This window comes from Mixophyes fleayi, chromosome 6, assembly GCF_038048845.1.
Source record: "Mixophyes fleayi isolate aMixFle1 chromosome 6, aMixFle1.hap1, whole genome shotgun sequence".
Taxonomy (NCBI): Eukaryota; Metazoa; Chordata; class Amphibia; order Anura; family Limnodynastidae; genus Mixophyes; species Mixophyes fleayi.
Genome location: NC_134407.1, coordinates 198,693,785 through 198,720,587, shown reverse-complemented (window position 1 = coordinate 198,720,587; position 26,803 = coordinate 198,693,785). Strand labels below are relative to the sequence as shown.

Below are 26,803 nucleotides of genomic sequence, written 5' to 3'. Positions count from 1 at the left end.
ATTAGGTTTTAACCCCACCTCCGCTTTGTTACTGTACTGTAATTGGCTGTCACAATCAAGCCATTTAAAACAAGTAAAAAAAGAAGCCAGTAAAGATAGTTAATAATAGATTGTTTTCAGGTAAACAATAAAAATCTGCAGCAGAGTTTTTGTCCTTTTAAATACAAACATTGATTAATATGGAACACAGATGAATATTTAATGAGGTAGTTACTTACATCCGGCTGTACAATAGACAGCCACCCGTTTTCATCACTGGGCATTTTGGGGGTTTGGTTGGTATTGTGGACTATATCTTTTATCAGGACAGCCAGAGCTCTCATAATAAACGAAGCAAAGAGGTTCATGTGGATGTAATTCCTGGTACAATGAAGTTTCCTGGAAATGTCAGAAGCAGATTGTTATTTACACATGCAATAAAAAGAATATTGCTTCTTATGAGTTGATTTGAGCAATACACAGAGATACACAGTTAAAGTTAATTTATTTCAGACAAAATGGCATCAGTCTACCAATGATTGCTAATCGTGCTGATCATGTTGGGCATGCCTATCCACAGTGCACACACATGACACATTATGGGATCTTTTTATTATAGGGAGAAAGGGATCTTTTTATTGGACATAGGGCTTCTCCCTATTTACCAAGCCCCTAAGCAGGCAATTGCTATGGCCAGTTATAGCTCGTGATTGCCTCTGCTGGCCGCCTCCTGGGATTGCTTCCCCAAAGAAGGATAGCGTGGTATCTGTACTGACCCAATGCACTAATTGCAGTGGCCATCTCAGGATTAAATTAAATAAAGCATTTATTCCATTTAAAAAAAATTTAAAATTGTTAATTTTTCTTTTCTATTTTTTAACTGTTTTTCTATTTTTTTCTAGCTCTTTTCTATTTCTTTCAATCTGCTTTTGAAAGCCCGAGACCAGGCCTCCAGAGCCGTACACATGTGAGACCTGGCAATGCCTAGTCAGACGAACACACAGCTTTCCTGCAGTTGACTTTGACGTCAGTTAACAGTGCGACCAAAATAAATGTTAATTTAAAGCGGCAATGTCGGGACCACGCAGGTTAACTGTGTAATGACATGCACAGAGGGGCCCGACTGGCCAGAGAAGAGGTCTGCTTACCGCTGCCAGTCCTTTGCACCGGGAAGCTGAGCAATCTTTTAATAATAAATAGCAGTGATAGAAGAATTTCTATCACTGCAAGAAGCGGACTACACAAGCACTAAATTTTGCCATTTGTCTAAAACAATCCTGCTCCATCTGTATGTAACACATAGATGTTGTTATTGAATAATTTTAGTTCCCTATAGTAATTTGAAATATTTTAGACATCATATATGAATTAGACAGAACATCAGAGCTATGCCCTGTGATAAGCGCTGTTTGCAAATTTTTAGCACAATTGAATAGAATTCTATAATTCAATTTACTCAGGCTTTGGTGACTTTGAATCTAATAGGGAAATGGAAGAACTGGACCACTATGCAGTTCTTTTAATAACATGACACAAAGAGAAGTGATGTAACCCATAGCAACCAATCAGATATCAAATTTTAACAGTCTAGTGAAATCGGTCTAACGACACCTAAAATCTGATTGGTTGCTATGAGTTACAGCACATCATTCGACAGGTACTATTGTATTAAATAAGTCCTCAAATGTTACACATCAGTTACACTAGAGAGAAAATTTTGATATAAATAAAATGTTTTTCAACTTGTGCTACATGTGGGTAACTCAGTATCTTAAACAATAACTCTTTGGAGAGAGGGGCAAAATTTGGAGAGAGAACCTGGTCATGTTGTCCGTCCTCCCGCGATTCTCATTCTACTTTTCTGAGTAAGCGCCATGGCCCGTATCTAGCTCACTATGATTGCACTGACATGATAGTGAGTCAGACAGTGGTGGAGCCATAGAGCATTTGCTAAAGCTGTTACAACACTACTGTGAGATATTTGCTCTGTTCTCTATTATATATGCATCATGACCCTGCCAGTTACAGACTATTGTAACAATTTAAAGAATGTATGATGTACAAACCTGAACATGAGGAGGATACAAAGCGCCAGTATGAGGGTCCCAAGTGATATTGAGTAACCAATGGTGTAGCATACTTGTAGCAGTAACAGCAATGCATGTGCCTTATTCTGTAACAACATTACATAAACATATAATAAATACACAAAAATACACTTATGTCTCATCCTCTTCACAAAATAGTTGTTTATCAATGATTTCATTTTATTTATTAAATTAATTTATTTTTCCGTTCTGAATACATTCAACCATCTGTACAAAACGGAATAACTAGATATTTGGCAAAAATACACCACTTGTCTTGCTTCCTCTGTTTGAGACTTCATGGAGCTTGTGGTCGGGTATCCCAACAAAAGTGTGTTTGGTATGTTTGATGTGATGTCAAAATCATTGGTGTTCAGTATGCTATTATTCTGGAACTGCAAGCGTCAGTGTGCCATTGTCCTGGGACTCTAAGCGTCTGCCATGTCACAATCTGCACCCTGCAGCTCCTGTCTGCCAGAAACTATATATATATATATATATATATATATATATATATATATATATATATATATATATACTATATAAATGCCTAGTGGCGTGTGTGGAAAAAAAAACAAGCTGCAGCGCCACCTGCTGGGCAGAGTTATACACTGACCTATATATTTCTTGAAGGAGAAGTGACAGTTGCGGAGTGGTTGGTGGTTGCCGGGGGTGACAGTGGAGAGTTTTTAACACCTTAAGTAGCTTGATGAAGGATGTGGCGATAAAGATGAAGGATGAGGTGATGGAGAAAAATGATGAGGTGGTGACATGTGGACAAAACCACGTTAAAAAAGGGCGCTTGCGTCGGGAAGTAACGCTCTTCCCCTGAGGAGGCCTGGGCTAGGCCCAAATGCATGACAAGAACATTTTTAACACCTTAAGTAGCTTGATTTGATTAGAATGCATGAGTATCATACACGGGTTAACTTGTATATATATATCCTGCCTGTAGTACCACTGTTCCACCAAAGGGGCCACTGTGGTACTTACCCTGCTCTCTTACCTGCCAGAGCTGCCTCGTTACTCCAGGATGCTTAACACCTGCCTCTGGCCTATAAAAGCCTGCTTGTCCCAGCAACCTTTGCCAGATCATCTGTTGCCTTTACCTGTTTTGCTGTTCCTGAGTCCTGATTGATTTCCTGGTATTGACTTCTGATTGTCCCTTTGTTTTTGTACCTCTTCCTGTGATCCCTGTCTCGGCTTGTCTGTGACTCTGCATCTGCTTTCAGCTCTCCAGTGTTTCTGCATTATCGTGCTGCAGAGTATTACCACCAATACCTGCTTTCAGCTCTCCAGTGTTACAGAGGACTAACCTGTTGCAGATTGTTACTAGCACTATTGCAGATTGTTACTAGCAGTCTCTACTACCTTGTGGTAAAGTCCTGCAGATCATCACATTATGTGTCCGTTACCTTCAGTGCCTTGCTCCGCAGACCATTGCACCTTGTGTGTCATCTCCACTACTTCGTGGTAAAGTCCGGCAGACCATCTCATTCTGCATCTGTTGTTTACTGAGTTATTTTGCTATTTCTGCCATTCCCTACCGTACTGCATCCTGAAACCTATCTAACCGGTGTTCAATGAATATCACTAAATTCACTACTCTCTCTCTTTGGTCCTACATTGGGACTCCTGACAGTCAGTGAGCCATTGTTCTGGGACTCTAAGCGCCAGCGTGCCATTGTTCTGGAACTCTAAGCATCAGCGTGCCATTGTTCTGGGACTCTAAGCATCAGCGTGCCATTGTCCTGGGACTCTAAGCGTCAGCATGTCATTGTTCTGGAACTCTAAGCATCAGCATGCCATTGTTCTGGGACTCTAAGCCTCAGCGTGCCATTGTTCTGGGACTCTAAGCCTCAGCGTGCCATTGTTCTGGGACTCTAAGCCTCAGCGTGCCATTGTTCTGGGACTCTAAGCCTCAGCGTGCCATTGTTCTGGGACTCTAAGCCTCAGCGTGCCATTGTTCTGGGACTCTAAGCCTCAGCGTGCCATTGTTCTGGGACTCTAAGCCTCAGTGTGCCATTGTTCTGGAACTGTAAGCCTCAGTGTGCCATTGCTCTGGAACTCTAAGCATCAGCGTGCCATTGTTCTGGGACTCTAAGCGTCAGCGTACCATTGTTTTGGAACTCTAAGCATCAGTGTGCCATTGTTCTGGAACTCTAAGCATCAGCGTGCCATTGTTCTGGGACTCTAAGCGTCAGCGTGCCATTGTTCTGGAACTCTAAGCGTCAGCATGCAATTGTTCTGGAACTCTAAGCATCAGCGTGCCATTGTTCTGGGACTCTAAGCGTCAGCATGCCATTGTTCTGGAACTCTAAGCATCAGCGTGCCATTGTTCTGGGACTCTAAGCATCAGCGTGCCATTGTTCTGGGACTCTAAGCCTCAGTGTGCCATTGTTCTGGAACTGTAAGCCTCCGTGTGCCATTGTTCTGGAACTCTAAGCATCAGTGTGCCATTGTTCTGGAACTCTAAGCATCGGTGTGCCATTGTTCTGGAACTCTAAATGTCAGTGTGCCATTGTTCTGGAACTCTAAGCGTCAGTGTGCCATTGTTCTGGAACTGTAAGCCTCAGTGTGCCATTGTTCTGGAACTCTAAGCGTCAGCGTGCCATTGTTCTGGAACTCTAAGCGTCAGTGTGCCATTGTTCTGGAAGTCTAAGCATCAGTGTGCCATTGTTCTGGAAACCCAAAAACAGTGCTTCACAACAGAACTGATAATCATAGACTCCAAAAATATTTAATCCATGTTGCAGGGAACTCACTGCAATTCTATACAACAAGATGACTTTATTTAAAATATTCATAAACAGATGGCAGCACTGCTTGAATCCTTATATTCATAACTGAGTTTCCATAAGTTTGTTATCATAGAACATTCCATACCTGGAATGTATCTGTTGTAATGTAAACTGCAGGAAATATGTATGACAGCTGTATAGTTAAGAAGAAGTTTAAAATGAATGTAAAGGTGTGGAATAAACAGATAATATCAGGTGCCATGTTTTTTCTCAATTCAGTCTAAAGCTGGCTTTATTTTTTCAATTTACTATGTATTTTCTAAAGTAAATTGGGAAAACATTAAGGGATATAGGAAAGAAAATGATGCATATGCCAGTGCATTTGATTATGCAGAAATGGGCCTATTTACCCTCATTGCACATAACAAGCGGTTCATCCATAATACAAATTAAAAAAAAAATCTGTGTGGCCGTCCTGCTGGTTTATGGGTTTCTGGACTAAGGGCTGACATATACATTATCCATTGTAGGCCCCCCTCTCCCACAGGACGGGCATAGCTATAGACTTGTTGGGCAGTACCGTGGCTTAGTGGTTAGCATTTCTGCCTCACAGCACTGGGGTCATGAGTTCAATTCCCAACCATGGCCTTATCTGTGTGGAGTTTGTATGTTCTCCCCGTGTTTGCGTGGGTTTCCTCCCACACTCCAAAAACATACTAGTAGGTTAAGTGGCTGCTATCAAATTTGACCTTAGTCTCTATCTGTCTGTCTGTCTGCCTGTGTGTGTGTGTTAGGGAATGTAGACTGTAAGCTCCAATGGTGCAGGGACTGATGTGAGTGAGTTCTCTGTACAACGCTGTGAAATTAGTGGTGCTATATAAATAAATGGTGATGATGGTGATAGGTGACGGTGAAGTTTAACGGAGCTGCTCCCTCCCCAGGAACTGCACCCGTTTTTCTAGGTCTCTTTTATAGGTTCTGGCTTATTCAGCTGATTAAAAGCGTTAGCTAGCCAAACATGGCTGCCAGGCGGCAGTGTGACTCCCACGGGCCAACAGGAAGCCCCAGACCCTCTGCACTTGCTGTCTCACAATAACATGTCTGCTGCCAGTGACAAACGGGTATACCTCCGCTGCTCAGTTGGCACCAATGAACCCTTTAAAAGCCAGCCCTGGTTTCACTTTGAAGTTCAACCTTCTATCACTTTAGGGCAATCTTTTTACTAATAAGATCCTGCTCAGATGAGCCTCACTTAGATGCCATCAGGATATGTATTTGTTACATGGCTCATTATGGACCCATTGAGTGTTTTTATTACATTAGTAGGAATGTTCCTGCCAAAGTGTCAAATCCCAAGTTTTGAATGTGCTCTGTGCTCTGTGCTAGAATGCATAGCAGTTATGGAAGAAGAAACAAATTATCAAACAACATCACCACAAAATACTATTATAAACAACCGACTTTACCAGTAAAAACTCAGGGGCCTCTTTATGAACCTCCGAAAAGAGGCTTAAATCCCCCCGACCACTGCTATAACACGGCTATTTAGTATCAGAGGAATGTGACAGATATCAGAGATGTCTGCTGCGGTCCTAGCCGCATCGATCACAAAGCCAGTCCCTATAGATGTCTATGGGAACTGCCATTGTGCTCTCTTTATCAAGCTACAAATTTCGGAGCTTGACCCCAACAGCTAATGCCACCTATCCTATGGGGAGAGCATCTCAGGAGAGAGGTCTTTGGATCCCTCCCTGGTAGGCTAAGTGAACTTCCCCATCGCAGATTGTAAAGGGCCACAAGAACCTGTACTATAGACTATTCAATGGACAGGCTCCTGTTGGAGCCACTGTCCTCGCTAACCAATTTTAATAAATTGTCACTTGATAGTGTGGTCATTGTTTTTTCGTCTACTATCTGGGAACAAATTGACAGCATATAAGAAATGGATCATTTTTATGTACTAGTGAATTGGAAATTGTTTAGTCATCATGGCTGGCCACCTTATTACAAGTAATAATGCGTTCCTGAAAATAATAACAACGTGTGTGTTTTTGTGTGTGTGTTTGTGTATAAGATATGTTCCCCAGAATCAAAACGTCCAGTAACAATTATCTCACAACTTTGTATGTTGCAGAAATCTGTTCTTTACTTTGTTGAAATCTGGAACGACAGTACATCTACAAATTCAAGTAATCCCCGGGGGATTAAGTACGGAGAGTGAAAGGAATAAGTCAAACTCACATTTTGTTTGAAGTGATTATTCGCAGAACATTCCGTGATATCCCGCCAAATATTTGTTGAGTTCTCCATGGTCTGCCAAATACCCATGTCAGTGCAATATCTGTATGCGTACCCCGTGCTTCCTGCAATGAAACAAACAGGCTCAATATGCACACTACAATTGAGATAGATGACTTGAATGCAAGTCCAACTATTCATTTTGTATCCATAATAATTTGAATCTTTAAACAATCCTAGGCCAGAAAGGTAACACCTGTAATTAGAACACAAGAAAAGCAATTCCAGGTATGGTGGGGCTGATTCATTAAGGCATGTAAATGTAGATATGTTCCGTATTTTGTGCAAAATCGCTCTGCACATGCCTGCGACCCAGACCATACGCCAGTGAACGCAGCAACATTCAATTCATCTTCGAGTGCAAAGGATCCTTATTAAAGTGTACGAATTCATACGCAAACAGGGAGAGGACTAGGCCTATGTACTTATTCAACGTACAGTAAGGGCGTGTCAAGCTGAAGCGCACTTAGCAACATCCGATTCAAACATTGAGCATCATGGTGGCGTAGTGGTTAGCACTCATGCCTCACATCACTGGGGTCATGATTTCAATTCCCGACCATGGCCTTATCTGTGTGGAGTTTGTATGTTTTCCCTGTGTTTGTGTGGGTTTCCTCCGGGTGCTCCGGGTTCCTCCACACTCCAAAAACATACTGGTAGGTTAATTGGCTGCTATCAAATTGACCCTAATCTGTCTCTTTTTGTGTCTGTATGTTAGGACAATTTAGACTGTAAGCTCCAATGGGGCAGGGACTGATGTAAGTGACAAATATTCTCTGTACAGTGCTGCAGAATTAGTGGCGCTATTGAAATAGCTGATGATGATGATCTCAAGCGCACGTGATTTTCTGCCATATCTCTTGCTCCAGTTACAGGGCTAGTAGTCTAAGTCCTGATCAGTACTGATGACAGTCTCGTATGCATGCTATAACATGTGTTTGCAATCAGGAGCAACGATAAAAATTTATTTTATGTTCAGTAGACATTAATAACTTCTTATTTCATGGGAAAAAACGAAATATAAAGAAAACTACTTTTTTTTTTTTTTTTTTTACTGTTTTCTCGTTACTGCCTATATTATTAACAGGTGACAATAATTCAATGTTATTATTTTTTTCAGTGCTTCTTTACAGCCATGTAGGTATTGGACATATCCTGCAGTGTGCTGTGTAGTGCAGCAGAACAGACCTACACCTGAATCCATCAGCGAACATATCTTCAAATCTGTTCCATTAAACAAATGCACGTTGAGCTCATAAGGCGTGCCTTGATGAACTAGGCCCAGTGGGTGCATTAGGAGATTCAGTGATTGTGTCTGAGTATGACCTGTAACTCTTCATTGTCTTGTGTGATCTTGCCTGAGTATACAGCTTCTTGTAGTAGAACCAACAATGATTTACTTCTCTTATTGGGAACTTTGCAAATACTGGGTGGCTGTATACAGCACACCATACCTTAATTGTTTAAATAGTATAGCTGAAAACTGTAAATAAATTCCATGGTATGGGCTACATTTCAAAGATTCCTTCCTCTAAAATGTTTATCCCTGGCAATGTCCCTGATTTTCGAACATAAAGATAATTTCTCTCATTCTATATACAATGCATTTCTCATGTTATGTTTGTGTACTCTGGGCTTTATAACTTAATATTTATTAAATATGAATAACTTATTATACCGTACCTATATGTCAGAGGTGCCCAAACTCAGTCCTCAGGAGCTACTAACAGGTCATGTTTTCAGGATTTCTTCAATCATGCACGGATGAGTTCATCTATTTGGCTTCGTCAGTAAGTATCCCACCTGTTTCTACAGACTGAAATCCTGAAAACATGACCTGTTGGTAGACCTTGAGGACTGGGTTTGAGCACCTCTGCTATATGTATTACGAATAATATTTAATAATAATTATGGGGATAAAACACCCTCTGCTGTAAAATACGTCATATATACATACATATATATTATCTTTATATACACAGTAGAATGGGCATTATTCCTTATAATACATAGTATTAAATAATGTTTGGTTGTACTATTTTTTTTTTTTTTTAATGAAAGACAGGAAATCTATCAGTTTGTCTAGTGAGGTGATTTTATCCATGATATTGGTGCAGGGGTTGTGTTGTGTCAGTTTTCAAAGTAAAGTTTGATTGAGGAAAACAAAGAGGGAGTAAGGGATGACACCAGATACATTAGGTAAATGCATACTTGCCCAGGGCCATCTTAACAACATTATGGGCCCCCGGGCAAAGCAGTGCACCGGGGCCCCTAAATACATTATATATATATATATATATATATATATATATATATATATAGATGTATAGAGATAGATAGATGTACTTGCTCAGTGACCCTTGAAGGTTTTTTTTGCAGTTTTTTTTTTTTGCAGGATTATTTATTCTAATTAAGAGCCATGCCTATGGGGCCCCCTTGCCCGTGGGGGCCCCCGGGCACCTGCCCATCGTGCCCAATGGAAAAGATGGCCCTGTACTTGCCTACTCTCCCGAAATGTCTGGGAGACTCCCGAATTCTGGGTCTGTCTCCTGTACTCCCAGGAGACCAGGCAAGTCTCCCGCATCCTGTCCCCGACAGGCCTCAATGACGCGATTCACGGCGAAAATACTTATTTTGTCGCGGGATGGGGCCAAAATGACGCAATTCACCATGCCCCGCCCTTCCGTCACACCCCTCTTCAGGGATCTCCCTCAGAGTAGACAAGTATGGGTATATACTGTGAGAGGCAGTGACCCTTTCCTCTCATGTGATTATGTTACTGAGGACAGGGCTGCATGTGACAGGGCTGTGTCATTATATAAGGAGGGGAATGGAGACAAGCAGGAACCCACAGATTGAGAACTATTGAGTGTTGTCTCCACTGTAGTACAAATGAAAAAAAAACCACTTTTTTCCTGTGTAAGCGCAGGAGCCATATTCACAAAACAGAAAGTTGTATTCTGAAATGTTGCCAAGAGTTAGTTTATAATCACTGCCTTGACAAATTCAAGGCTAATGTTGTGGGGCTGAGTTAGAGTGGAATGTACACCAGTCTGTGTAACGAATGTTGGGTGAAATCGCCCAAGAAAGTTGGCTCATGCATAGGCAGATTTCTGTGATTATGGCGCTTACGCCCGTCTGTGCCTAGAGAGGTGGGACATGGGGTCTACTAATGTTGGCCAAGTACAGTAAGGTGGTGTTTGCAGAATTGTGAGATGATGTAGACTCAGATACGCCTTTCATGGCCGTATTACTTGAACCAGTCTAGAGTTTATTTCCAAAACCTGATTTATTTATTCCGCATGACATGCTCATAATTCCTCTCATGGCACAGGTATGTAAACAATTTACTACTATATTGATAGAGCCAGATCTCTGTTCCCTGTGTGTATATGTGTCTGTGTGTCCCATTATGTGTGTGTGTCCCATTGTGTGTGTCTGTGTGTTCCATTATGTGTGTGTGCTCCATTATGTCTGTGTGTGTCTGTGTGTCCCATTATGTGTGTGTGTGTGTGTGTCTGTCCCTTTATGTCTGTGTGTCCCAGTATGTGTTTGCGCCCCAGTATGTGTGTGTCAGTATGTGTGTGTGCCCCAATATGTGTGTGTGTGTCCCATTATGTGTGTGTGTGTGTGTCTGTGTGTCCCATTATGTCTGTGTGTTCCATTATGTCTGTGTGTTCCATTATGTCTGTGTGTTCCATTATGTGTGTGTGTGTCTGTGTGTCCCATTATGTCTGTGTGCCCCATTATGTCTGTGTGTCCTAGTATGTGTGTGTATGTCCCATTATATGTGTGTCCCCCATTATGTGTGTGTGTCCTATTGTGTGTGTCTGTGTGTTTCATTATGTGTGTGTTCCATTATGTCTGTGTGTTCCATTATGTTTGTGTGTGTCTGTGTGTCCCATTATGTGTGTGTCCCATTATGTGTGTGTGTCTGTGTGTCCCAGTATGTGTGTGTGTCCCATTATATGTGTGTCTCCCATTATGTGTGTGTGTCTGTGTGTCCCATTATGTGTGTGTGTCCCATTATGTGTGTCCCATTATATGTGTGTGTCTCATTATGTGTGTGTGTCTGTGTCCCCCATTATGTGTGTGTGTGTCTGTGTGTCACATTATGTGTGTGTGTCGCATTATGTGTGTGTGTGTCGCATTGTGTGTGTCTGTGTGTAGCATTATGTGTGCGCCTGTGTGTCCCATTATGTGTGTGTGTGTCCCATTATGTGTGTGTGTATATTACACACGGAAAAGGTGGGGACACAGAGTGGATAGTTGTACATCACTATATCGTTTTATTTTACAAAATTAAAGATGCATCTAATATAAGGGCTAAATGAATTTTAACCTATTGAATTACCTACAACACACACACACACACACACACACACACACACACACACACGTGTGTATATATATATATATATATATATATATATATATATATATATATATATATAATATCTCTGTTCATTACGTTTTGCGTGCATAGATTATATACTTTCTATGTAATATAATATTACTAAAAGCCATATGGAATAAATATTATATTTAAATTTGGTGAGAATATGTTTGCATTATGTTGTCTTCCTTTATGCTACAACAACAAGATTTTAAATGTCTCGACATGTTAAGAAAGATCAAACATAAACAGTGCACATGGCTCCAAGCTGGATCCATTATATTTACAATTCATAGCTCAAGCCCTCTGGTGACAAAAAAAGACTAAACGACTAGATCAACATCTGTCAAATCACAGAATCTTTACCAGAAATGTTTAATTTACTTTGTGGTAGTTTTGTGTAAATATAATTCAACTTTGTATTAAGTTGCAGTTGGGAGGTGAAAAGTTTGTTCTAATGTTGTACGAATCCTCATTGACTATATCTTTGGATAGACAATGGAAATAAAAACAAAGCAAGCTATGAAAAGATGAAGATGTTCAGGAAAAATAGGGTCAAATTATATCCAAGTTTCGGGCTTTTTCTGTTTGTAAGTTCTCCCCGTGTTTGTGTGGGTTTCCTCCAGGTGCTCCGGTCTCCTCCCACACTCCAAAAACATACTAGTAGGTTAATTGGCTGCTATCAAAATTGACCCTAGTCTGTGTGTGTGTGTATATGTTAGGAAATTTAGACTGTAAGCTCCAATGGGGCAGGGGTTGATGTGAGTGAGTTCTCTGTACAGCGCTGCGGAATCAGTGGCGCTATATAAATAGATGATGATGATGATGATGATGATGATGATGAATCACCAGTTATAATTGTGTATTTTCTAGATAAGAAAAGATAAACTCTACTCGCTTCTGATCTGCCTAAGCCACTATGTCGTCATTATTAGAATTCAGAAAAAATAATGTGAACACTTTGGATAACCCAAGATCAGTGGCTTTACGTAATTTACTGGCAAATCTGAGAAGATGAGAAGCAGTATTAGGGTATGAGGAGAGAGAGTCTACAGGAAACATGTTTAGTGATGTGAGTAATGGAAACCTGAAAAGTGGATAATGACAAGATTGGCAATGTGGTAATAAATAATGGAAGGGATTTCAATTAAGAGAAAGGTCAAAGGTTGGCTCTTGTAGGCTTTAGATTATACATGAATGTAGGAGGATTAAAAGCCTCAAAGAGGACATCATTTAAGCAATGTTTATTATTTACTGTATACAAAGTTTGGTTTCAATACCTTCATGAATCATAGGCAGGTACCACGGACAGGGAACTGATATATTTCCTGGGGAGGAAAATGGCCAACAAGCATAATGATCAAACGTCCCATTACAATATACACCTGAAATACAAGAGAACATGGTCATTTATAACAGCCATACTTAAATCTACAGCCAGGTAACAAATATATAATATTATTATTTTTTATATATATATATATATATATATATATATATATATATATATATATACACATATACACACACACACACATATATGTATATATATATATATACTTAACTACCTACCTTATCTTATGCCTCCGTCCCCCTACTCTCCCTCTCTCCCCTGCGTCTCTCTGTCTGTCCACCCCTCCCCTTAGATTGTACGCTCCTCTGAGCAGGGTCATCTCTCCTCCTGTTTCCACCACTTCTAACTCTGCTCTCCAGCTACTTAGCCCTCCTCCTCGAGGGTCCTCCACCCCCCCCCCGTCCCCTCTCGCTCCCTCCTCCCCCCTCTCGGGGTCTCCCTATCTTCCGCGCCCTCCTTCTTGGACCCCATCGTTTGCGGATCCTCCCTCCCCCTTTCCTGCCCTCTCTAGCTGTGCATTGAGCTTACTGTGCTTACTGTTTACTGTACTGTGCTGTCTCCCATTGTATTGTAATTCGTTTGTCCCTGTACGGCGCTACGGACACCTTGTGGCGCCTTATAAATAAAAATTAATAATAATAATAATAATAATAATAAATAATAATAATATATATATACATATATTTACATACATATATATTGTACAAGGTCAAATGAAAAATTGAATTTTATATAGCTTTTTGTTTAGATTCAGCATCTTCTTCTGTGTTGTCCAGTACACAAACAAGGCTTTAGATGTAACATTTGTAAGGGAAGCTTATCATTCCACTAGTTGTTTATATAAATGCATGCATTGTCTTTCTCTGAACTGCCTGCCCCTCATCATTCAAGGAACCCATCCTGTCCAGTACACCCATGTATAATCAAATGTCATTTAAAACACGTATTGGATTGGAGAATCATTTCCTAATGCATGCAGTCTGGTGACGTTATTTCAATAATTTCTTATTAAAACATAAACGTTTTCATGTTCTTTTCTGCTGAAGAAAGAGAACTGCTCTCCTCTGCAGTCTGTGTTAATTGTGACATAAAGAAATTGAAACAGGAGTCGATTAATGTGGAAGAGGAAGGGATGTGGAGCAGGGTTTTCATGGGACAATTCCTCTAACAATGTGTACTCATATCAGTCTTGCCTTAAAAAAAAAGCTACAACTTGGCTCTGTACTGTCACCAATTATTATTATTATTGATGATAATATTATTGGCTTTTATTTATAAAGAGTAAACATGGTACTCAACACTGTACATTGAGGCTATTGTGATACAAACAAATAACATACAATAACATTAAATAGAAAGTAAAAATGACCCTGCCCAAACAAGCTTATAATCTAGGTGTGGGAAACACTTGATACATAGGGTAGTGAGTAACAATTGTGGCTGTTTTTGAGGATATATGTTTATGGGTACAACCAATGTGGTAAGTCTTGGATACAGGCAGTTGATGATAACAGGCACAGTGCTAGTTTCTGGCTCTGTGCAGTTGATGATAACAGGCACAGTGCTAGTTCCTGGCTCTGGGCACTTGGTGATTACGGGCACATGCTAGTTCCTGGCTCTGGGCAATTGGTGATTACAGACACAGTGCTAGTTCCTGGCTCTGGGCAGTTGGTGATTACAGACACAGTGCTAGTTCCTGGCTCTGTGCAGTTGGTGATTACGGGCACAGTGCTAGTTCCTGGCTCTGTGCAGTTGGTGATTACAGGCACAGTGCTAGTTCCTGGCTCTGGGTAGTTGGTGATTACAGGCACAGTGCTAGTTGCTGGCTCTGTGCACTTGGTGATAACAGGCACAGTGCTAGTTCCTGGCTCTGTGCACTTGGTGATTACAGGCACAGTGCTAGTTCCTAGCTCTGGGTAGTTGATGATTACAGGAACAGTGCTAGTTCCTGGCTCTGTGCAGTTGGTGATTACAGGTACAGTGCTAGTTCCTGGCTCTGTGCAGTTGGTGATTACAGGCACAGTGCTAGTTCCTGGCTCTGTGCAGTTGGTGATTACCGGCACAGTGCTAGTTCCTGGCTCTGTGCAGATGGTGATTACCGGCACAGTGCTAGTTCCTGGCTCTGTGCAGTTGGTGATTACAGGCACAGTGCTAGTTCCTGGCTCTGGGCACTTGGTGTTCACAGGCACAGTGCTAGTTCCTGGCTCTGTGCAGTTGATGATTACAGGAACAGTGCTAGTTCCTAGCTCTGGGTAGTTGATGATTACAGGAACAGTGCTAGTTCCTGGCTCTGTGCAGTTGGTGATTACAGGTACAGTGCTAGTTCCTGGCTCTGTGCAGTTGGTGATTACAGGCACAGTGCTAGTTACTGGCTCTGTGCAGTTGGTGATTACCGGCACAGTGCTAGTTCCTGGCTCTGTGCAGATGGTGATTATCGGCACAGTGATAGTTCCTGGCTCTGGGCACTTGGTGATTACAGGCACAGTGATAGTTCCTGGCTCTGTGCAGTTAATGATTACAGGAACAGTGCTAGTTCCTGGCTCTGTGCAGTTAATGATTACAGGCACAGTGCTAGTTCCTGGCTCTGGGCAGTTGGTGATTACAGGCACAGTGCTAGTTCCTGGCTCTGTGCAGTTGGTGATTACAGACACAGTGCTAGTTTCTGGCTCTGTGCAGTTGGTGATTACAGGCACAGTGCTAGTTCCTGGCTCTGGGTAGTTGATGATTAGAGGAACAGTGCTAGTTCCTGGCTCTGTGCAGTTGGTGATTACAGGTACAGTGCTAGTTCCTGGCTCTGGGCAGTTGGTGATTACAGGTACAGTGCTAGTTCCTGGCTCTGGGCAGTTGGTGATTACAGGCACAGTGCTAGTTCCTGGCTCTGGGTAGTTGGTGATTACTGGCACAGTGCTAGTTTCTGGCTCTGTGCAGTTGGTGATTACAGGCACAGTGCTAGTTCCTGGCTCTGGGCAGTTGGTGATTACAGGCACAGTGCTAGTTCCTGGCTCTGTGCAGCTGGTGATTACAGGCACATTGCTAGTTCCTGGCTCTGGGCACTTGGTGATTACAGGCACAGTGCTAGTTCCTGGCTCTGGACAGATGGTGATTACAGGCACAGTGCTAGTTCCTGGCTCTGGGCACTTGGTGATTACAAGCACAATGTTAGTTCCTGGCTCTGGGCAGATGGTGATTACAGGCACAGTGCTAGTTCCTGGCTCTGGGCAGTTGGTGATTACAGGCACAGTGCTAGTTCCTGGCTCTGTGCATTTGGTGATTACAAGCACAGTGCTAGTTCCTGGCTCTGGGCAGATGGTGATTACAGGCACAGTGCTAGTTCCTGGCTCTGATTATAGTCTATTTCTACCCAAAACTATATACTTTATTTTGGGTGGAATTAGGCGAGATAAATTCAAAATCTTATATACTTGTAGGCCCGGCGCTCCCATTAGGCAACGTTAGGCAGTTGCCTAGGGCGCCGGGCTCTGGTGGGCGCCCCACAGAAGTAAAATGCAGATAGTATCATACTTTAATACTGTGCAGCGACCGCTGAGCATACCTTCCACGGCTGCCGCACAGCTATGGATCACCACCGCCGCCCTCCCCTCCAACAGCTGATGGGGCGCACCGTCGCACCATCCCTCCATCTCCTTCACTCCCCCTCCCCTCACTGACTGTCGGGCGTGACATCATCATCACGGCCCGACAGTGTCAGTGAGGGACGGGACCTAGCAGAGAGGAGCAGTGTTATGGAGCCAAGTTTAAGGTAAGGAAAGACCAGGGGGGCGGATTTTGAAATTGTGCCTGGGGGGGGGGGCGGTTTTGAAATTGTGCCTAGGGCGCTGAGGACCCTAGCACCGGCCCTGTATACTTGAAATGTGTCTAACAGACCAGAGCAGGAAATCCTTGTTCATACTAAAATCATACCTCCCAACCATTCTGATTTCAGTGGGACAGTCCCGATTTTATGGATCTGTCCCGGCAGGGGGACCTGTTTGTCCCGTGGGTGGGAACATTGGGGAAACAGGAGATTTCTAATGGCCAGTCTAGTGCTTTACAGGGTCCGCCCCCCATAAACTCCTAATTATGTGACCAACCCTGAACATGGCCTGCATGAGAAACAGAAAGTAGTTCCTGTTTGGGCCTATTAAACACTGGACTGACAAAGCGCAATTAAGTAACATTTAGAAATTGTATTTTATCTATTTACATGTAAAACTATTTTTTAGGTTTTGTGTGGAATTAACCTTTAAGCTCTGATTGGCTGATTGCGAATCACCACTGAAGCTGATAGGTGCTTTTTTCATTGAATGTGCACAGTATTTTAGAATGTTTTCATTTTTTTTTTTATTTGTACATGAGAAGGTGAATTGTGAAGTTTTTTTCATTCTATTCAAACGTAATAGCGAATCTGTATTTCGCTATTAAAACAAATGTTTTATAACAATGGGGCAGAGGCTGATGTGAGCGAGTTCTGATGATGATGAAACATAGGTGTAAGTGTATCTAATGTATGTGTGACATAATCCTGACAGATGCTATTGGTGCAGACCTGTACGTAATTGCGTTTTCTTAAGTGAGCGCAAATGCGTTCAAACTCAGCATGAGTCCCCTATATTTTAATCTTTTTAAAACATTACTTTTCTTGGTCTTTACAGGATAATCCCAATGACATATTCGAGTTTGGGTACTGTGGGCCTGATTCATTAATGATCTTAACTTAAGAAATTTCTTATTTCAGTCTCCTGGACAAAACCATGTTACAATGCAAGGGGTGCAAATTAGTTTTCTGCTTTGCACATAAGTTAAATACTGAATGTTTTTTCATGTAGCACACAAATATCAACTTTAAATTTCAGTGTATAAATAAGCTATTAAGTATTTGTGTGTTACATGAAGAAACAGTCAATATTTAACTTATGTGCAAAACAGAATACTAATTTGCACCCCTTGCATTGTAACATTGTTTTGTCCAGGAGACTGAAATAAGAAGTTTCTTAAGTTAAGATTCTTAATGAATCAAGCCCTGTATCTTTAACCATGGTTGAGCAAACTCTTTTTTTTGGGTGGGGTGATCCCAGCGAGAAAGAAAAATAGTCGCTTAGTACAATAATAGTGCAAAGCTAGAGACTTGACCTGGTTTGTTCCCAACAATAAAAAATGATAAGGGGAGCTCTGGTAAATGAATAATACTTTAGTTTATTAAGTACTAATCGTAATATTAGTAAATATTCAAATGTTATGGGAAACATAAAGTCTATTACAGTTATGCTTATTACAATCTGCAGGCTGAATTATCCTTTTGTGTCTTATGTGCTAGATACTGTTGGTTGTTATTATATGCACTGGTCATAAAATGATCCTATCATGTAATAAAGTACAGTCATAAACGTTCCCCATGAGTTACTTTTTATGGTTATTTTTTGGAACAAAAGTTTTGATGGTTGGAACAAGCAATATTAATCTTTTTGCTGAACCAGACAGAAGTAATAATTGTCGTCACAGTGGAACTCCCTACTTTATTTCAATTCCTAGCAAGAGGTTAGAAACCCAGACATTACTGTAACAGCAATAACTGATTCCATCTGAATTTAAAGGAACAGTCCAGTCTTTCTTACTCTTTAAAGCTAAAACTATCCTAGCGGCAACATCCATATAGTCACCTATCTTCAACCCGGGTTGAGGCCAAAATGACGCAATTCGATGCGTATCACGTCATTAAGGCTCCCATCCTGCCCATTTCACTAGGAAGTGGACAGGATGCGGGAGAATTGCCTGCTCTCCCGGGTTCCAGGAGACCTACCCGGATTTCGGGAGTTTCCCAGACATTCCGGGGGAGTTGGCAAGTATGATATACAGTAAGCTTGGGCGGGGCTGTCTTATCAGCGTTATAATCATGGCCCCCATCAGGAGCTAACGGCCGGTATATCTGTGAGGGGCTCGGATAGACCAGGGGGCCCGGACAGACCCCTCTGTCTGTCCAGGCCCCTTATGCTGACTGCCTGTCTCCCTCCATCTGTCTCCCTCCTTGAGTCTTAACACTTCGCCAGCCAGTTCTGCGTATGTATGATGTGGCTTTGCATGACCCATCTTTGCGTGATCCGACTTTGCAGTGGAACTGTAAATCTTGACTTGTACTTCCAGTTCCATTAGTAAAAAAAAAAAAAAAAAAAAAGTTAAAACAATGTATAAAAAATAAAAATATTTTGCCCCATACTTCGTGCATGGAGAAACCCGGAGAAACACTTCGCAGGCAGTAACACTTTGATGTATTGGAAAAAGCCAAAACTCCTGCGAAAATGGATGCTATCTCCAATGATAAGTAGACCCCCAAAACTGGTATTATCCCAATGGTAGCATTGTCAAGAGGGAGACGTGTGAAAGAGTTATTACATTTTCATGTAATTTGACACTGAGAATACAACAGCATTATAAAGAAGGAGCACTGTGTTACTATTTGTTATTACACTTTTTATTGAAGACAGATTTCTATTTAAATAGAGATTTATTTTTATTACAATATTTTTTAACCTTCCTGCTATCTTAATGTTACCATTTATTTTTTTAATAAAATAGAAAATATATTATCTGCTAAGTCCCAACAACTCTGTGGCTCTGACTGGCAGACAGCAGGCAGAGGATATATGTTAAATTCTAGCTTCCAGTGCCGGAGTTGGAAAGAAATAGTAACAGATAGGGGCGAGACTACCATGGTAGGAGGGGTGCAGCAGCTTTTGGGGCCCTCAGCAGAGAGGGCCTCACTGTCACACTTCAATGGAAATCACTGCTATAGAGCCCAGATTATGATAAAAGCATAAGATGCTTATTAAATAGGTTTAAATCAGAGAATACATGAAATGGTACAAACTGAGCATAGTAGATACTGAACAGGGATTTCCGAGTAACGCTTAAAACTGGTAGTAAAGGAATACAGCAGATGCAGGTAGAATGGCTGAGTGGCAAGAAATCCAGTGCAGAGATGTCAGCAACAGCAACATGTAGAAGGACCAGAGCACAGGAGAAGCAGGAGAACACAACAATAAGGAACAGCAACAAAACAACAATGACCAGCACAGGTAATAGAGAAAGGCAGGTACAAATAGGGAACTACCAGGTGCAGGTGATAATTAGTGCAACAGGTAAACCCCTGGTAGTAAGAAGGAAAGGCACAATAGCAGCACTTCTAGTGAATTAGAGATTCTGCCAGACGATACATTTATTGTAACAAGTCCAATAGTCCTGGAGACAGGAGCTGAAAAAATTATTTATTTAGGCCAGTTCAATGGCATGAGCAGCAGAACATCAGAAAACGTCTCATCCCCGCCCGGCTTACTGAAGCTACCTCTAGTTACCAGTCCATGGCTATTATAGTAACCAAAATTAAGGCTGTTTTGCTAACAGTGAAGGCTGCTTTCTATTGACTGCTATAACAGCAGAGGGGACTTCGGTAAGCCAGAAGAATTGTGTTTTTCATGCACATGGAAGTTCTTTCAAAATCTTTCTATAGAGCCCCAAATAATCTTGTTGTGTCCTTTGGAAACTGAGCTCCTGAAAATTAGCAGTGAGGCATTACCAACATCATTATTTTAATTATTTCCTAGACAGAAAACTAAAAGTGATGCAAAGAAATTTTAAAATGTTTTCAAAGGCTGAAGTCAGTAGGTAAAAATATTTGGCTTTACAAACCTTTAAACATGGTAATTATCACGTTTCTATAATTAGCAAAGCACAGTTTTAGGATATGCAGATAGGTGACTATTGAAAATTATACTGTACACTATTACATTCTTAAAAAAATGGGATGGAATCTATCAAGCACCAATAAAGCAGTTGACAAAGCAAAACAATGAGTCGCATCTTCAAATGAGGTCCATTCAGTTATATGGTGCATGCACTGAAGTGTGCAGCTATTCGGAAAAATATTCCAAAACTAATGGGTTTTGCATGCTCAGCATATTTATGCATTACAACGGGAATGATATAAATATATTCATGAAATATTAATACAATACATGGAAGTTTACAGTGGTTGATTTTCTATTATAGCAAATGACAAAATCTTGCAACATAAACATTTATAGATAACATATGTGATTGTTTTATTTAAAGTAGGTGGCATCTGCTTTGCATTCTGTCATGCAAGGGATCTTTGGTATAAGGCAGAATTTCTCACACTTAAAGGAGAAACATCACAAAACGTAAAGAGTAACAGGGTCTATTTATTAAAAACACGTGATAGGGAAGGTTTTCTGCCGCCACTCATGGCAGAGATTGAAAACCTCCTATTGCATACTTACCAACTTCCTGGAGTTGGGGTCTGGGAGCCTGCCTGGGGCAGGTGGGCGTGCGGGGGGCGGGGCTCCAAAATTTTGGACCCGCCCCGTGACGTAATGACGGAAAACGCATCATTTTACATCAGGGGCGCGGGCCAAATGCTGCGATTCCTGCAGAATTGCGTCATTTTGGCCCTTCCTAGTGAAGTGGGCAGAATTCGGGATATTGCCACACTCTCCCGGGAGTCCGTGAGACTCATCCAAATTGCGGGAGTCTCCCGGACATTCCGGGAGAGTTGGCAAGTATGCTCCTATTGTCAGAATTTATTAATAATATATTGTCTGAGTGATACTCAGCTGCCAACGACACTGGCCGCGGGCGGCGGTAAAGCTTAACTTACCGCTTGCCTGAGTCAGTCTCCAGAGATGTGCGCATGCGTGACCCAGGTATACTGTACAATAATTCACTTGTGAAAAAATGTTTTATTAAAATAATAAGGCATGTTTTTATTGATTATATTCTGCTATCGTCATCCTCAGTTGCCAATAGCAGAAGGAGGATTGTGGCTGCACCTGTTCCACAGTGAAACGCGTTAAATAGGCTTCCCTATGCTTTGCATAAGGAAGATATCTACGGCGAGACCCAGCAGAACCTTTCTCCGGTGGGGGCTGCCTTTGGCGATAGCAATTCTGTCACAAGCGGTGACCGTGTAATAGATAGGGAGAAGTATTGTCTGGTGTTTTCACCAGATTTAGCCAGAGACAGAGCTTTTCTGTGTGTAATACATAAGCCCACAATAACGGTTACAATACAGCAAAATAATACATTTCCAATTTGGTCATTATTTAATATCTCAAATGGAAAAAAAAGATATTAATAAGACTAGGCTGCATATATACATATTGTAGTATAGTGTGTAAGTGCGGAGACCAGGGATGTCTTCAAATTATAGTATAACTGGGACTAGTTGAATAGTGTATAGGCCACTAATGTGCTGGAAGCCATAGCAACTGATTTGTCTCACTAAGCTCTACTGCTGAAAAGTAATATCTTAATGCAGTTGCGTAAATATAGTGGGTGCGCTGGCTACGGGCCTGGGGGTGTGATATAGACAATCTGTGAACGCTAAACCTGAACAGGCTCTGTGTGTCTTCATGGTTAAAATCACGAACTTGTGACTGTCAATAGGTAGTAAAGTTGACAGTCACAATGTCGACATTTAAATGGAAATGTCACCACCAGACAACGGACCCACCGGCAATACAACTGCCGGACTCGCCGGCACAATACAGCCGCCGGCACAGCACAGTACATATGGCACTACCAATGGTACTGGTACTAGCAAAATCGGGGGGGGGGGGGGGGGCAAAAAGCATGGGGTCCCCCCGATTTTATTAGTACCAGCACTAGGCTAGTAGGCTTTGCCAGCCGGGGCTGGTGGCATTATAGCAGGGGAACCTGCAGTGTGGGGTCCCTCTGCCATAATGACAACCAGTCCCAGACTGGTCACTAGAGAGATAGGGTCTGCCAAAATATAAAGCACCCCCCTCTAGGGTTACCCAGCCCTATGCTGAAAAGACTAGGGCTCTCCCCACACCCCAGGGAGATTGGTGAGGGGTAATAAAACATATTTTATGTTAAAAACACCATTTTGACCCTGCTGCACTATAGATCACAGCAAGCCCAGGCTGCCATTCCCTTTTTGGGCCTGCTGTTCCTTGTAGTACTTGGGGAACCACAAGTGTCAGCATGCCCTAGCACCCAGGGCCCGCTTGGACCCTTCGTTTGTAAAATAACCTTTTTTAAAATAAATAAAAAACACCCCTGTATACTCACCAACATCCAGGTTCTTCATCTGTAATCCATACTTGCAACCTAAATAAAAGCCATGTCCATAAAAATAAAATGATGTCTTTGGATCTGGCAGCTTGTCATGTCCATAAAATAACAAAAAAATAAAAAAAACACACCTTCGGTCCCGCAGCTTTGAAAAAAAAAAACCCCCCAAATATTCTACAGGATCAGTGCATGGCAAAATAAAAAAAAGTATTTGGACCGCCACAAACTAGGTCTTATCATGAAGAGCTCCCGCCATGTAATGATTTCATTACAGCCGCTAGGTCCATTTATAAGAGAGGGTTTTCCCACATGTCCTCAGTGCTAAGGTCGTGGACAGTCTGACTGTCAACAGATTAATTGTCGACAGACCGTACCCAACCCTAGGAAGTGCGGGAGGTCCCGGCAATGCCAGGTCAGCCCTGCCTCAGAGACCCCGTTTACCCTCCTGACACCCCCGCTCCCCACTGCTGCCCTTGCTCTGCTCCCAATAGAACAGAGCGTAAGCCTGCTCAGGTATCACGGCAGTCCGGCATATGGGCAGTGGGCGTGAATGGGCATAGTCACACATGATCAGAAGAGGCCCCACTATAATCGGAGCATATAGGGGAGTCTTGGGGGGTTAGAAAGACATTACAGGGCCTGAACGCAAATTTTGCAGTGTGGCCCGTCGATTTTCTGTTTTGCCCTTGTCTTAATGGATGCTATGAGTTATGTCAGATGATTGGTCTTTGCATCATATCAGTACCCCTTCCATTGGTATTTTATACCTTTGTGACCAGACTACATTTGACCTTTTTGGAGAATTGCAGAGAATTCTTTTAAACTATTTTGTGTATACTAGTAAATATCACATTATTTTTGTGGCAGGCAGATGTGTTCTTTGGTTACTATAGTGAAAAGCAGACAAAATTAGGAACAAAAAATATACATTTCCATAATGAATGATACAATTATATAGCCTGGAAATCAAAGGTATTATTTATAGAAAGTTCACTTTTTTCAATTTTTTTTTTTTTTTTCAATTCTACTTAATTTATTTATTTTCAACCAGTTAAGTTTATATCAAGTATCCCCTACTGTCAACATTGTTACATTCAGTATGAAATAGTTCTAATAGCAGCTGAAATGCAACTTACATTTCATTTATCAATGCTGAGGGAAGGTGACATTTACCTGCACTGGGGGTTTCCTGTAATTGGGGAAATCTAGGCTTCCTGCTTGAGCTATGTTCCACAATCAAGTGGCCAAGAGTGATGAAACTGGAACCCAAGATCAATTAAATTCAATTAAATTAAAGCTGCTTCCTTTCATCTTCAAAGTCCTCATCAACTCCTCCCCTCATACATTTCTGACCTCATCACCAGAAACACTTCCTCTCACACTCTGTGACATACGCCTCTCCTGCTCTCTGGTAAACACCTCTCACTCACTCTTCAAGGCTTGTGCTGCTCCCTACCTATGGAACTCCCAACCCCATCTGACCAGACTCTCCCACAATTTTCAATCCTTCAAACACTATCTCAAACCGCACCTCTTCACATACCACCACCTGTTACTACTCCCTCTGCAGGTTCACCCTACACCGGTCCCATATTCACTCTGTGTCCCACTAACTCCTGTGATCTCAGCCTTGCCCTCTGCCTCTAGACTGAGCAGGACCCTCTGTACCCTTTGTCTCACGTCTGCACCTCCTTCATCAACCTCATCTATACTTGTTCTGTTTTTATGTGTGATTGTATGTTGTATGATTTGTAGCTCTGACTGTCCAATGCTGCGGAATGTTTGCAGCCATATCCACTGTGGCAGAATTCCAGCCATAGCACCTGGGGAAGAATCCCGGTCATTACCCCTAATCCTTTGCGTTCTTTGATATTAGTGGATGCCTAATTAAAAGTTTTTATTGAAGTTCCCCTTTAAAATGATTACTAGTTAACCTGAAGTCTCATAGAGTGTTATTTTACTCTTAAATCATATTCTTTCCATAATTTTTATCTTCAGTATCTGGGTGATTTGTCAGGGAAAGAAAAACAAGTCTTTAAATCTCTGGGAGTTTTGCCAGGCAAAATAGCTTTCAAATGAATTTCTTTTTTCCTATTTTACTGTACACCTCCCACTTGAACCAGGTGCCAGTGGTGATTATAACAGAGTATTCAGTTTTATTTACATTATATAGATATTTTTATATTCTTTAAAAAGGGTGTCCATATTCAGATGACTTTAGCTGATTAGATCCGTGCCCTCCTGCAAATCTTATTATATACAATGCTTTATCTTTCTGGCTTTTATTTCCTTTTCAGCCATGACTCTAGATAATTAGGTTGAGTGGCTTTTTCCTGGTGCTCCGAGATACAAAATAAAGCTGCTCTCTGGAAACAACGGCAATGCAGAAAGTTAAGCTCAAGTGTCCTAACTCAGATCAACACAAATATACATCCTTGGCTGATGTTAGCAATACGTAGCTGAAGAGCACAGGCAGAACTCAGAAAGAGAAAGCAATATATTATCATCATGTGACTTAATTGTGACGGCTAACTGTGATATGTAACCTTTATTACTCACTGAATGTAACCTGAAAGATTTTTCTCAGAAGATGGTGCTGGTCTGCTCTTATTACATGGGTGAATCTGCATAAGTTATTTTCGTTTGGATCTGGAACAGTGCAATTACACTTACATTTCTGTAATATTGTGAGCTACCTTACACTGGATCGGTGGTAGTCAGCATATGATGCATATGATGCTGACTACCCCGACAAGACTTACTCTGACGCCTTCACACCGAATGGCTCCTTCCCGACGAGGCTCCAGGATGACTTATGTGCCAAGCGACTGGAAGCAATACACACATTGGGGGGCCTGATTAATCTTTGGACGTAACTGCAGGACCTTGCGTGAAATTGGTCTTTGCATGCTCAGAAATGGACTTTATGCCAGTGAATGCAACTGCATCCAATTCATGCTCGCAGGCAAATGCCACTTTCCGACTGCCCTCGAAATAAAGGACGGAACAGGGGTGGGAAGGGGAGGACTAAACTAGGCAATGTACAGGGCATGGCGAGGACGAGCGAACATTCATCCGAATCAAGCTCTGGGCATCTCTAAGATATGTGGGGGTTTTAGCCGTATCATTTGCACCAACTACAGGGCAGGTGTAAGTGCCCACTGATAGTGATGATTACACGTATACATTCCAGTGTGCCAGTGTTTGCAAGTAAGTATGGAAAAAAAGTGTGCATTAAAAACATCCTTATCTATGTCTTCCATGGAAAAAAAAAATTTAAAACCAATTTTTTTGCATATATTTTTATTAATGATTATAGTATTAATAGTTTTAAATTTCTTTTATCATTTTGTTTTTGCGTGCATTCTGATGGGACTTTATATTGCAAATATGCATGTAAGTATCCTGCACCCTGTTCTGTCTGTCTGCACACGGCAAGTGCGCTCTCCCTAAACATTATTTGCCGTATGTAGAAAGAACAAAAGACAGTATACACACAAGTATATGCAATACAAGGTCACATCAGAATGCATACAAAAAATGTAGATTATAGAATAAAAAAAACCTCTTAAAAGTATATCAGTATGTTAGTCATTACTATCAATCGGCACTTACACCTGTCCTGTAGCTGGTGCAAGTGATATAGCTGAAACCAAGTGTACTTCCGAAAAACCCAGGACATGAGTTGTCTGCATCTGTGTTGGAACGCCCCCGACACGCCCTTAGTGTATGTGGCCTACATTAGTCTGCCCTTCCCTCCCTCGTTCCGCCCAGTCGTAGGCTATCATAAGTGTCACTTGCATCGGACATGAACTGCATGCAGTTGTGTTCATTGGCGTGA

The 26,803-nt window shown here is 41.6% G+C and overlaps 1 protein-coding gene across 1 annotated transcript in view; it reads right to left on the bottom strand.

Annotated features, from left to right (window-relative positions):
- Positions 1-26,803, bottom strand: part of GLP2R (glucagon like peptide 2 receptor) — a 98,077-nt gene that overhangs the window by 27,718 nt on the left and 43,556 nt on the right. Inside the window, exons 3-6 of the mRNA XM_075177972.1 lie at positions 12,782-12,886; positions 7,049-7,170; positions 2,046-2,152; positions 219-378 (exon numbers count right to left, since the gene is read on the bottom strand). Coding sequence (XP_075034073.1) covers positions 219-378; positions 2,046-2,152; positions 7,049-7,170; positions 12,782-12,886 — 494 coding nt within the window. The remainder of the gene's footprint in view (positions 1-218; positions 379-2,045; positions 2,153-7,048; positions 7,171-12,781; positions 12,887-26,803) is intronic.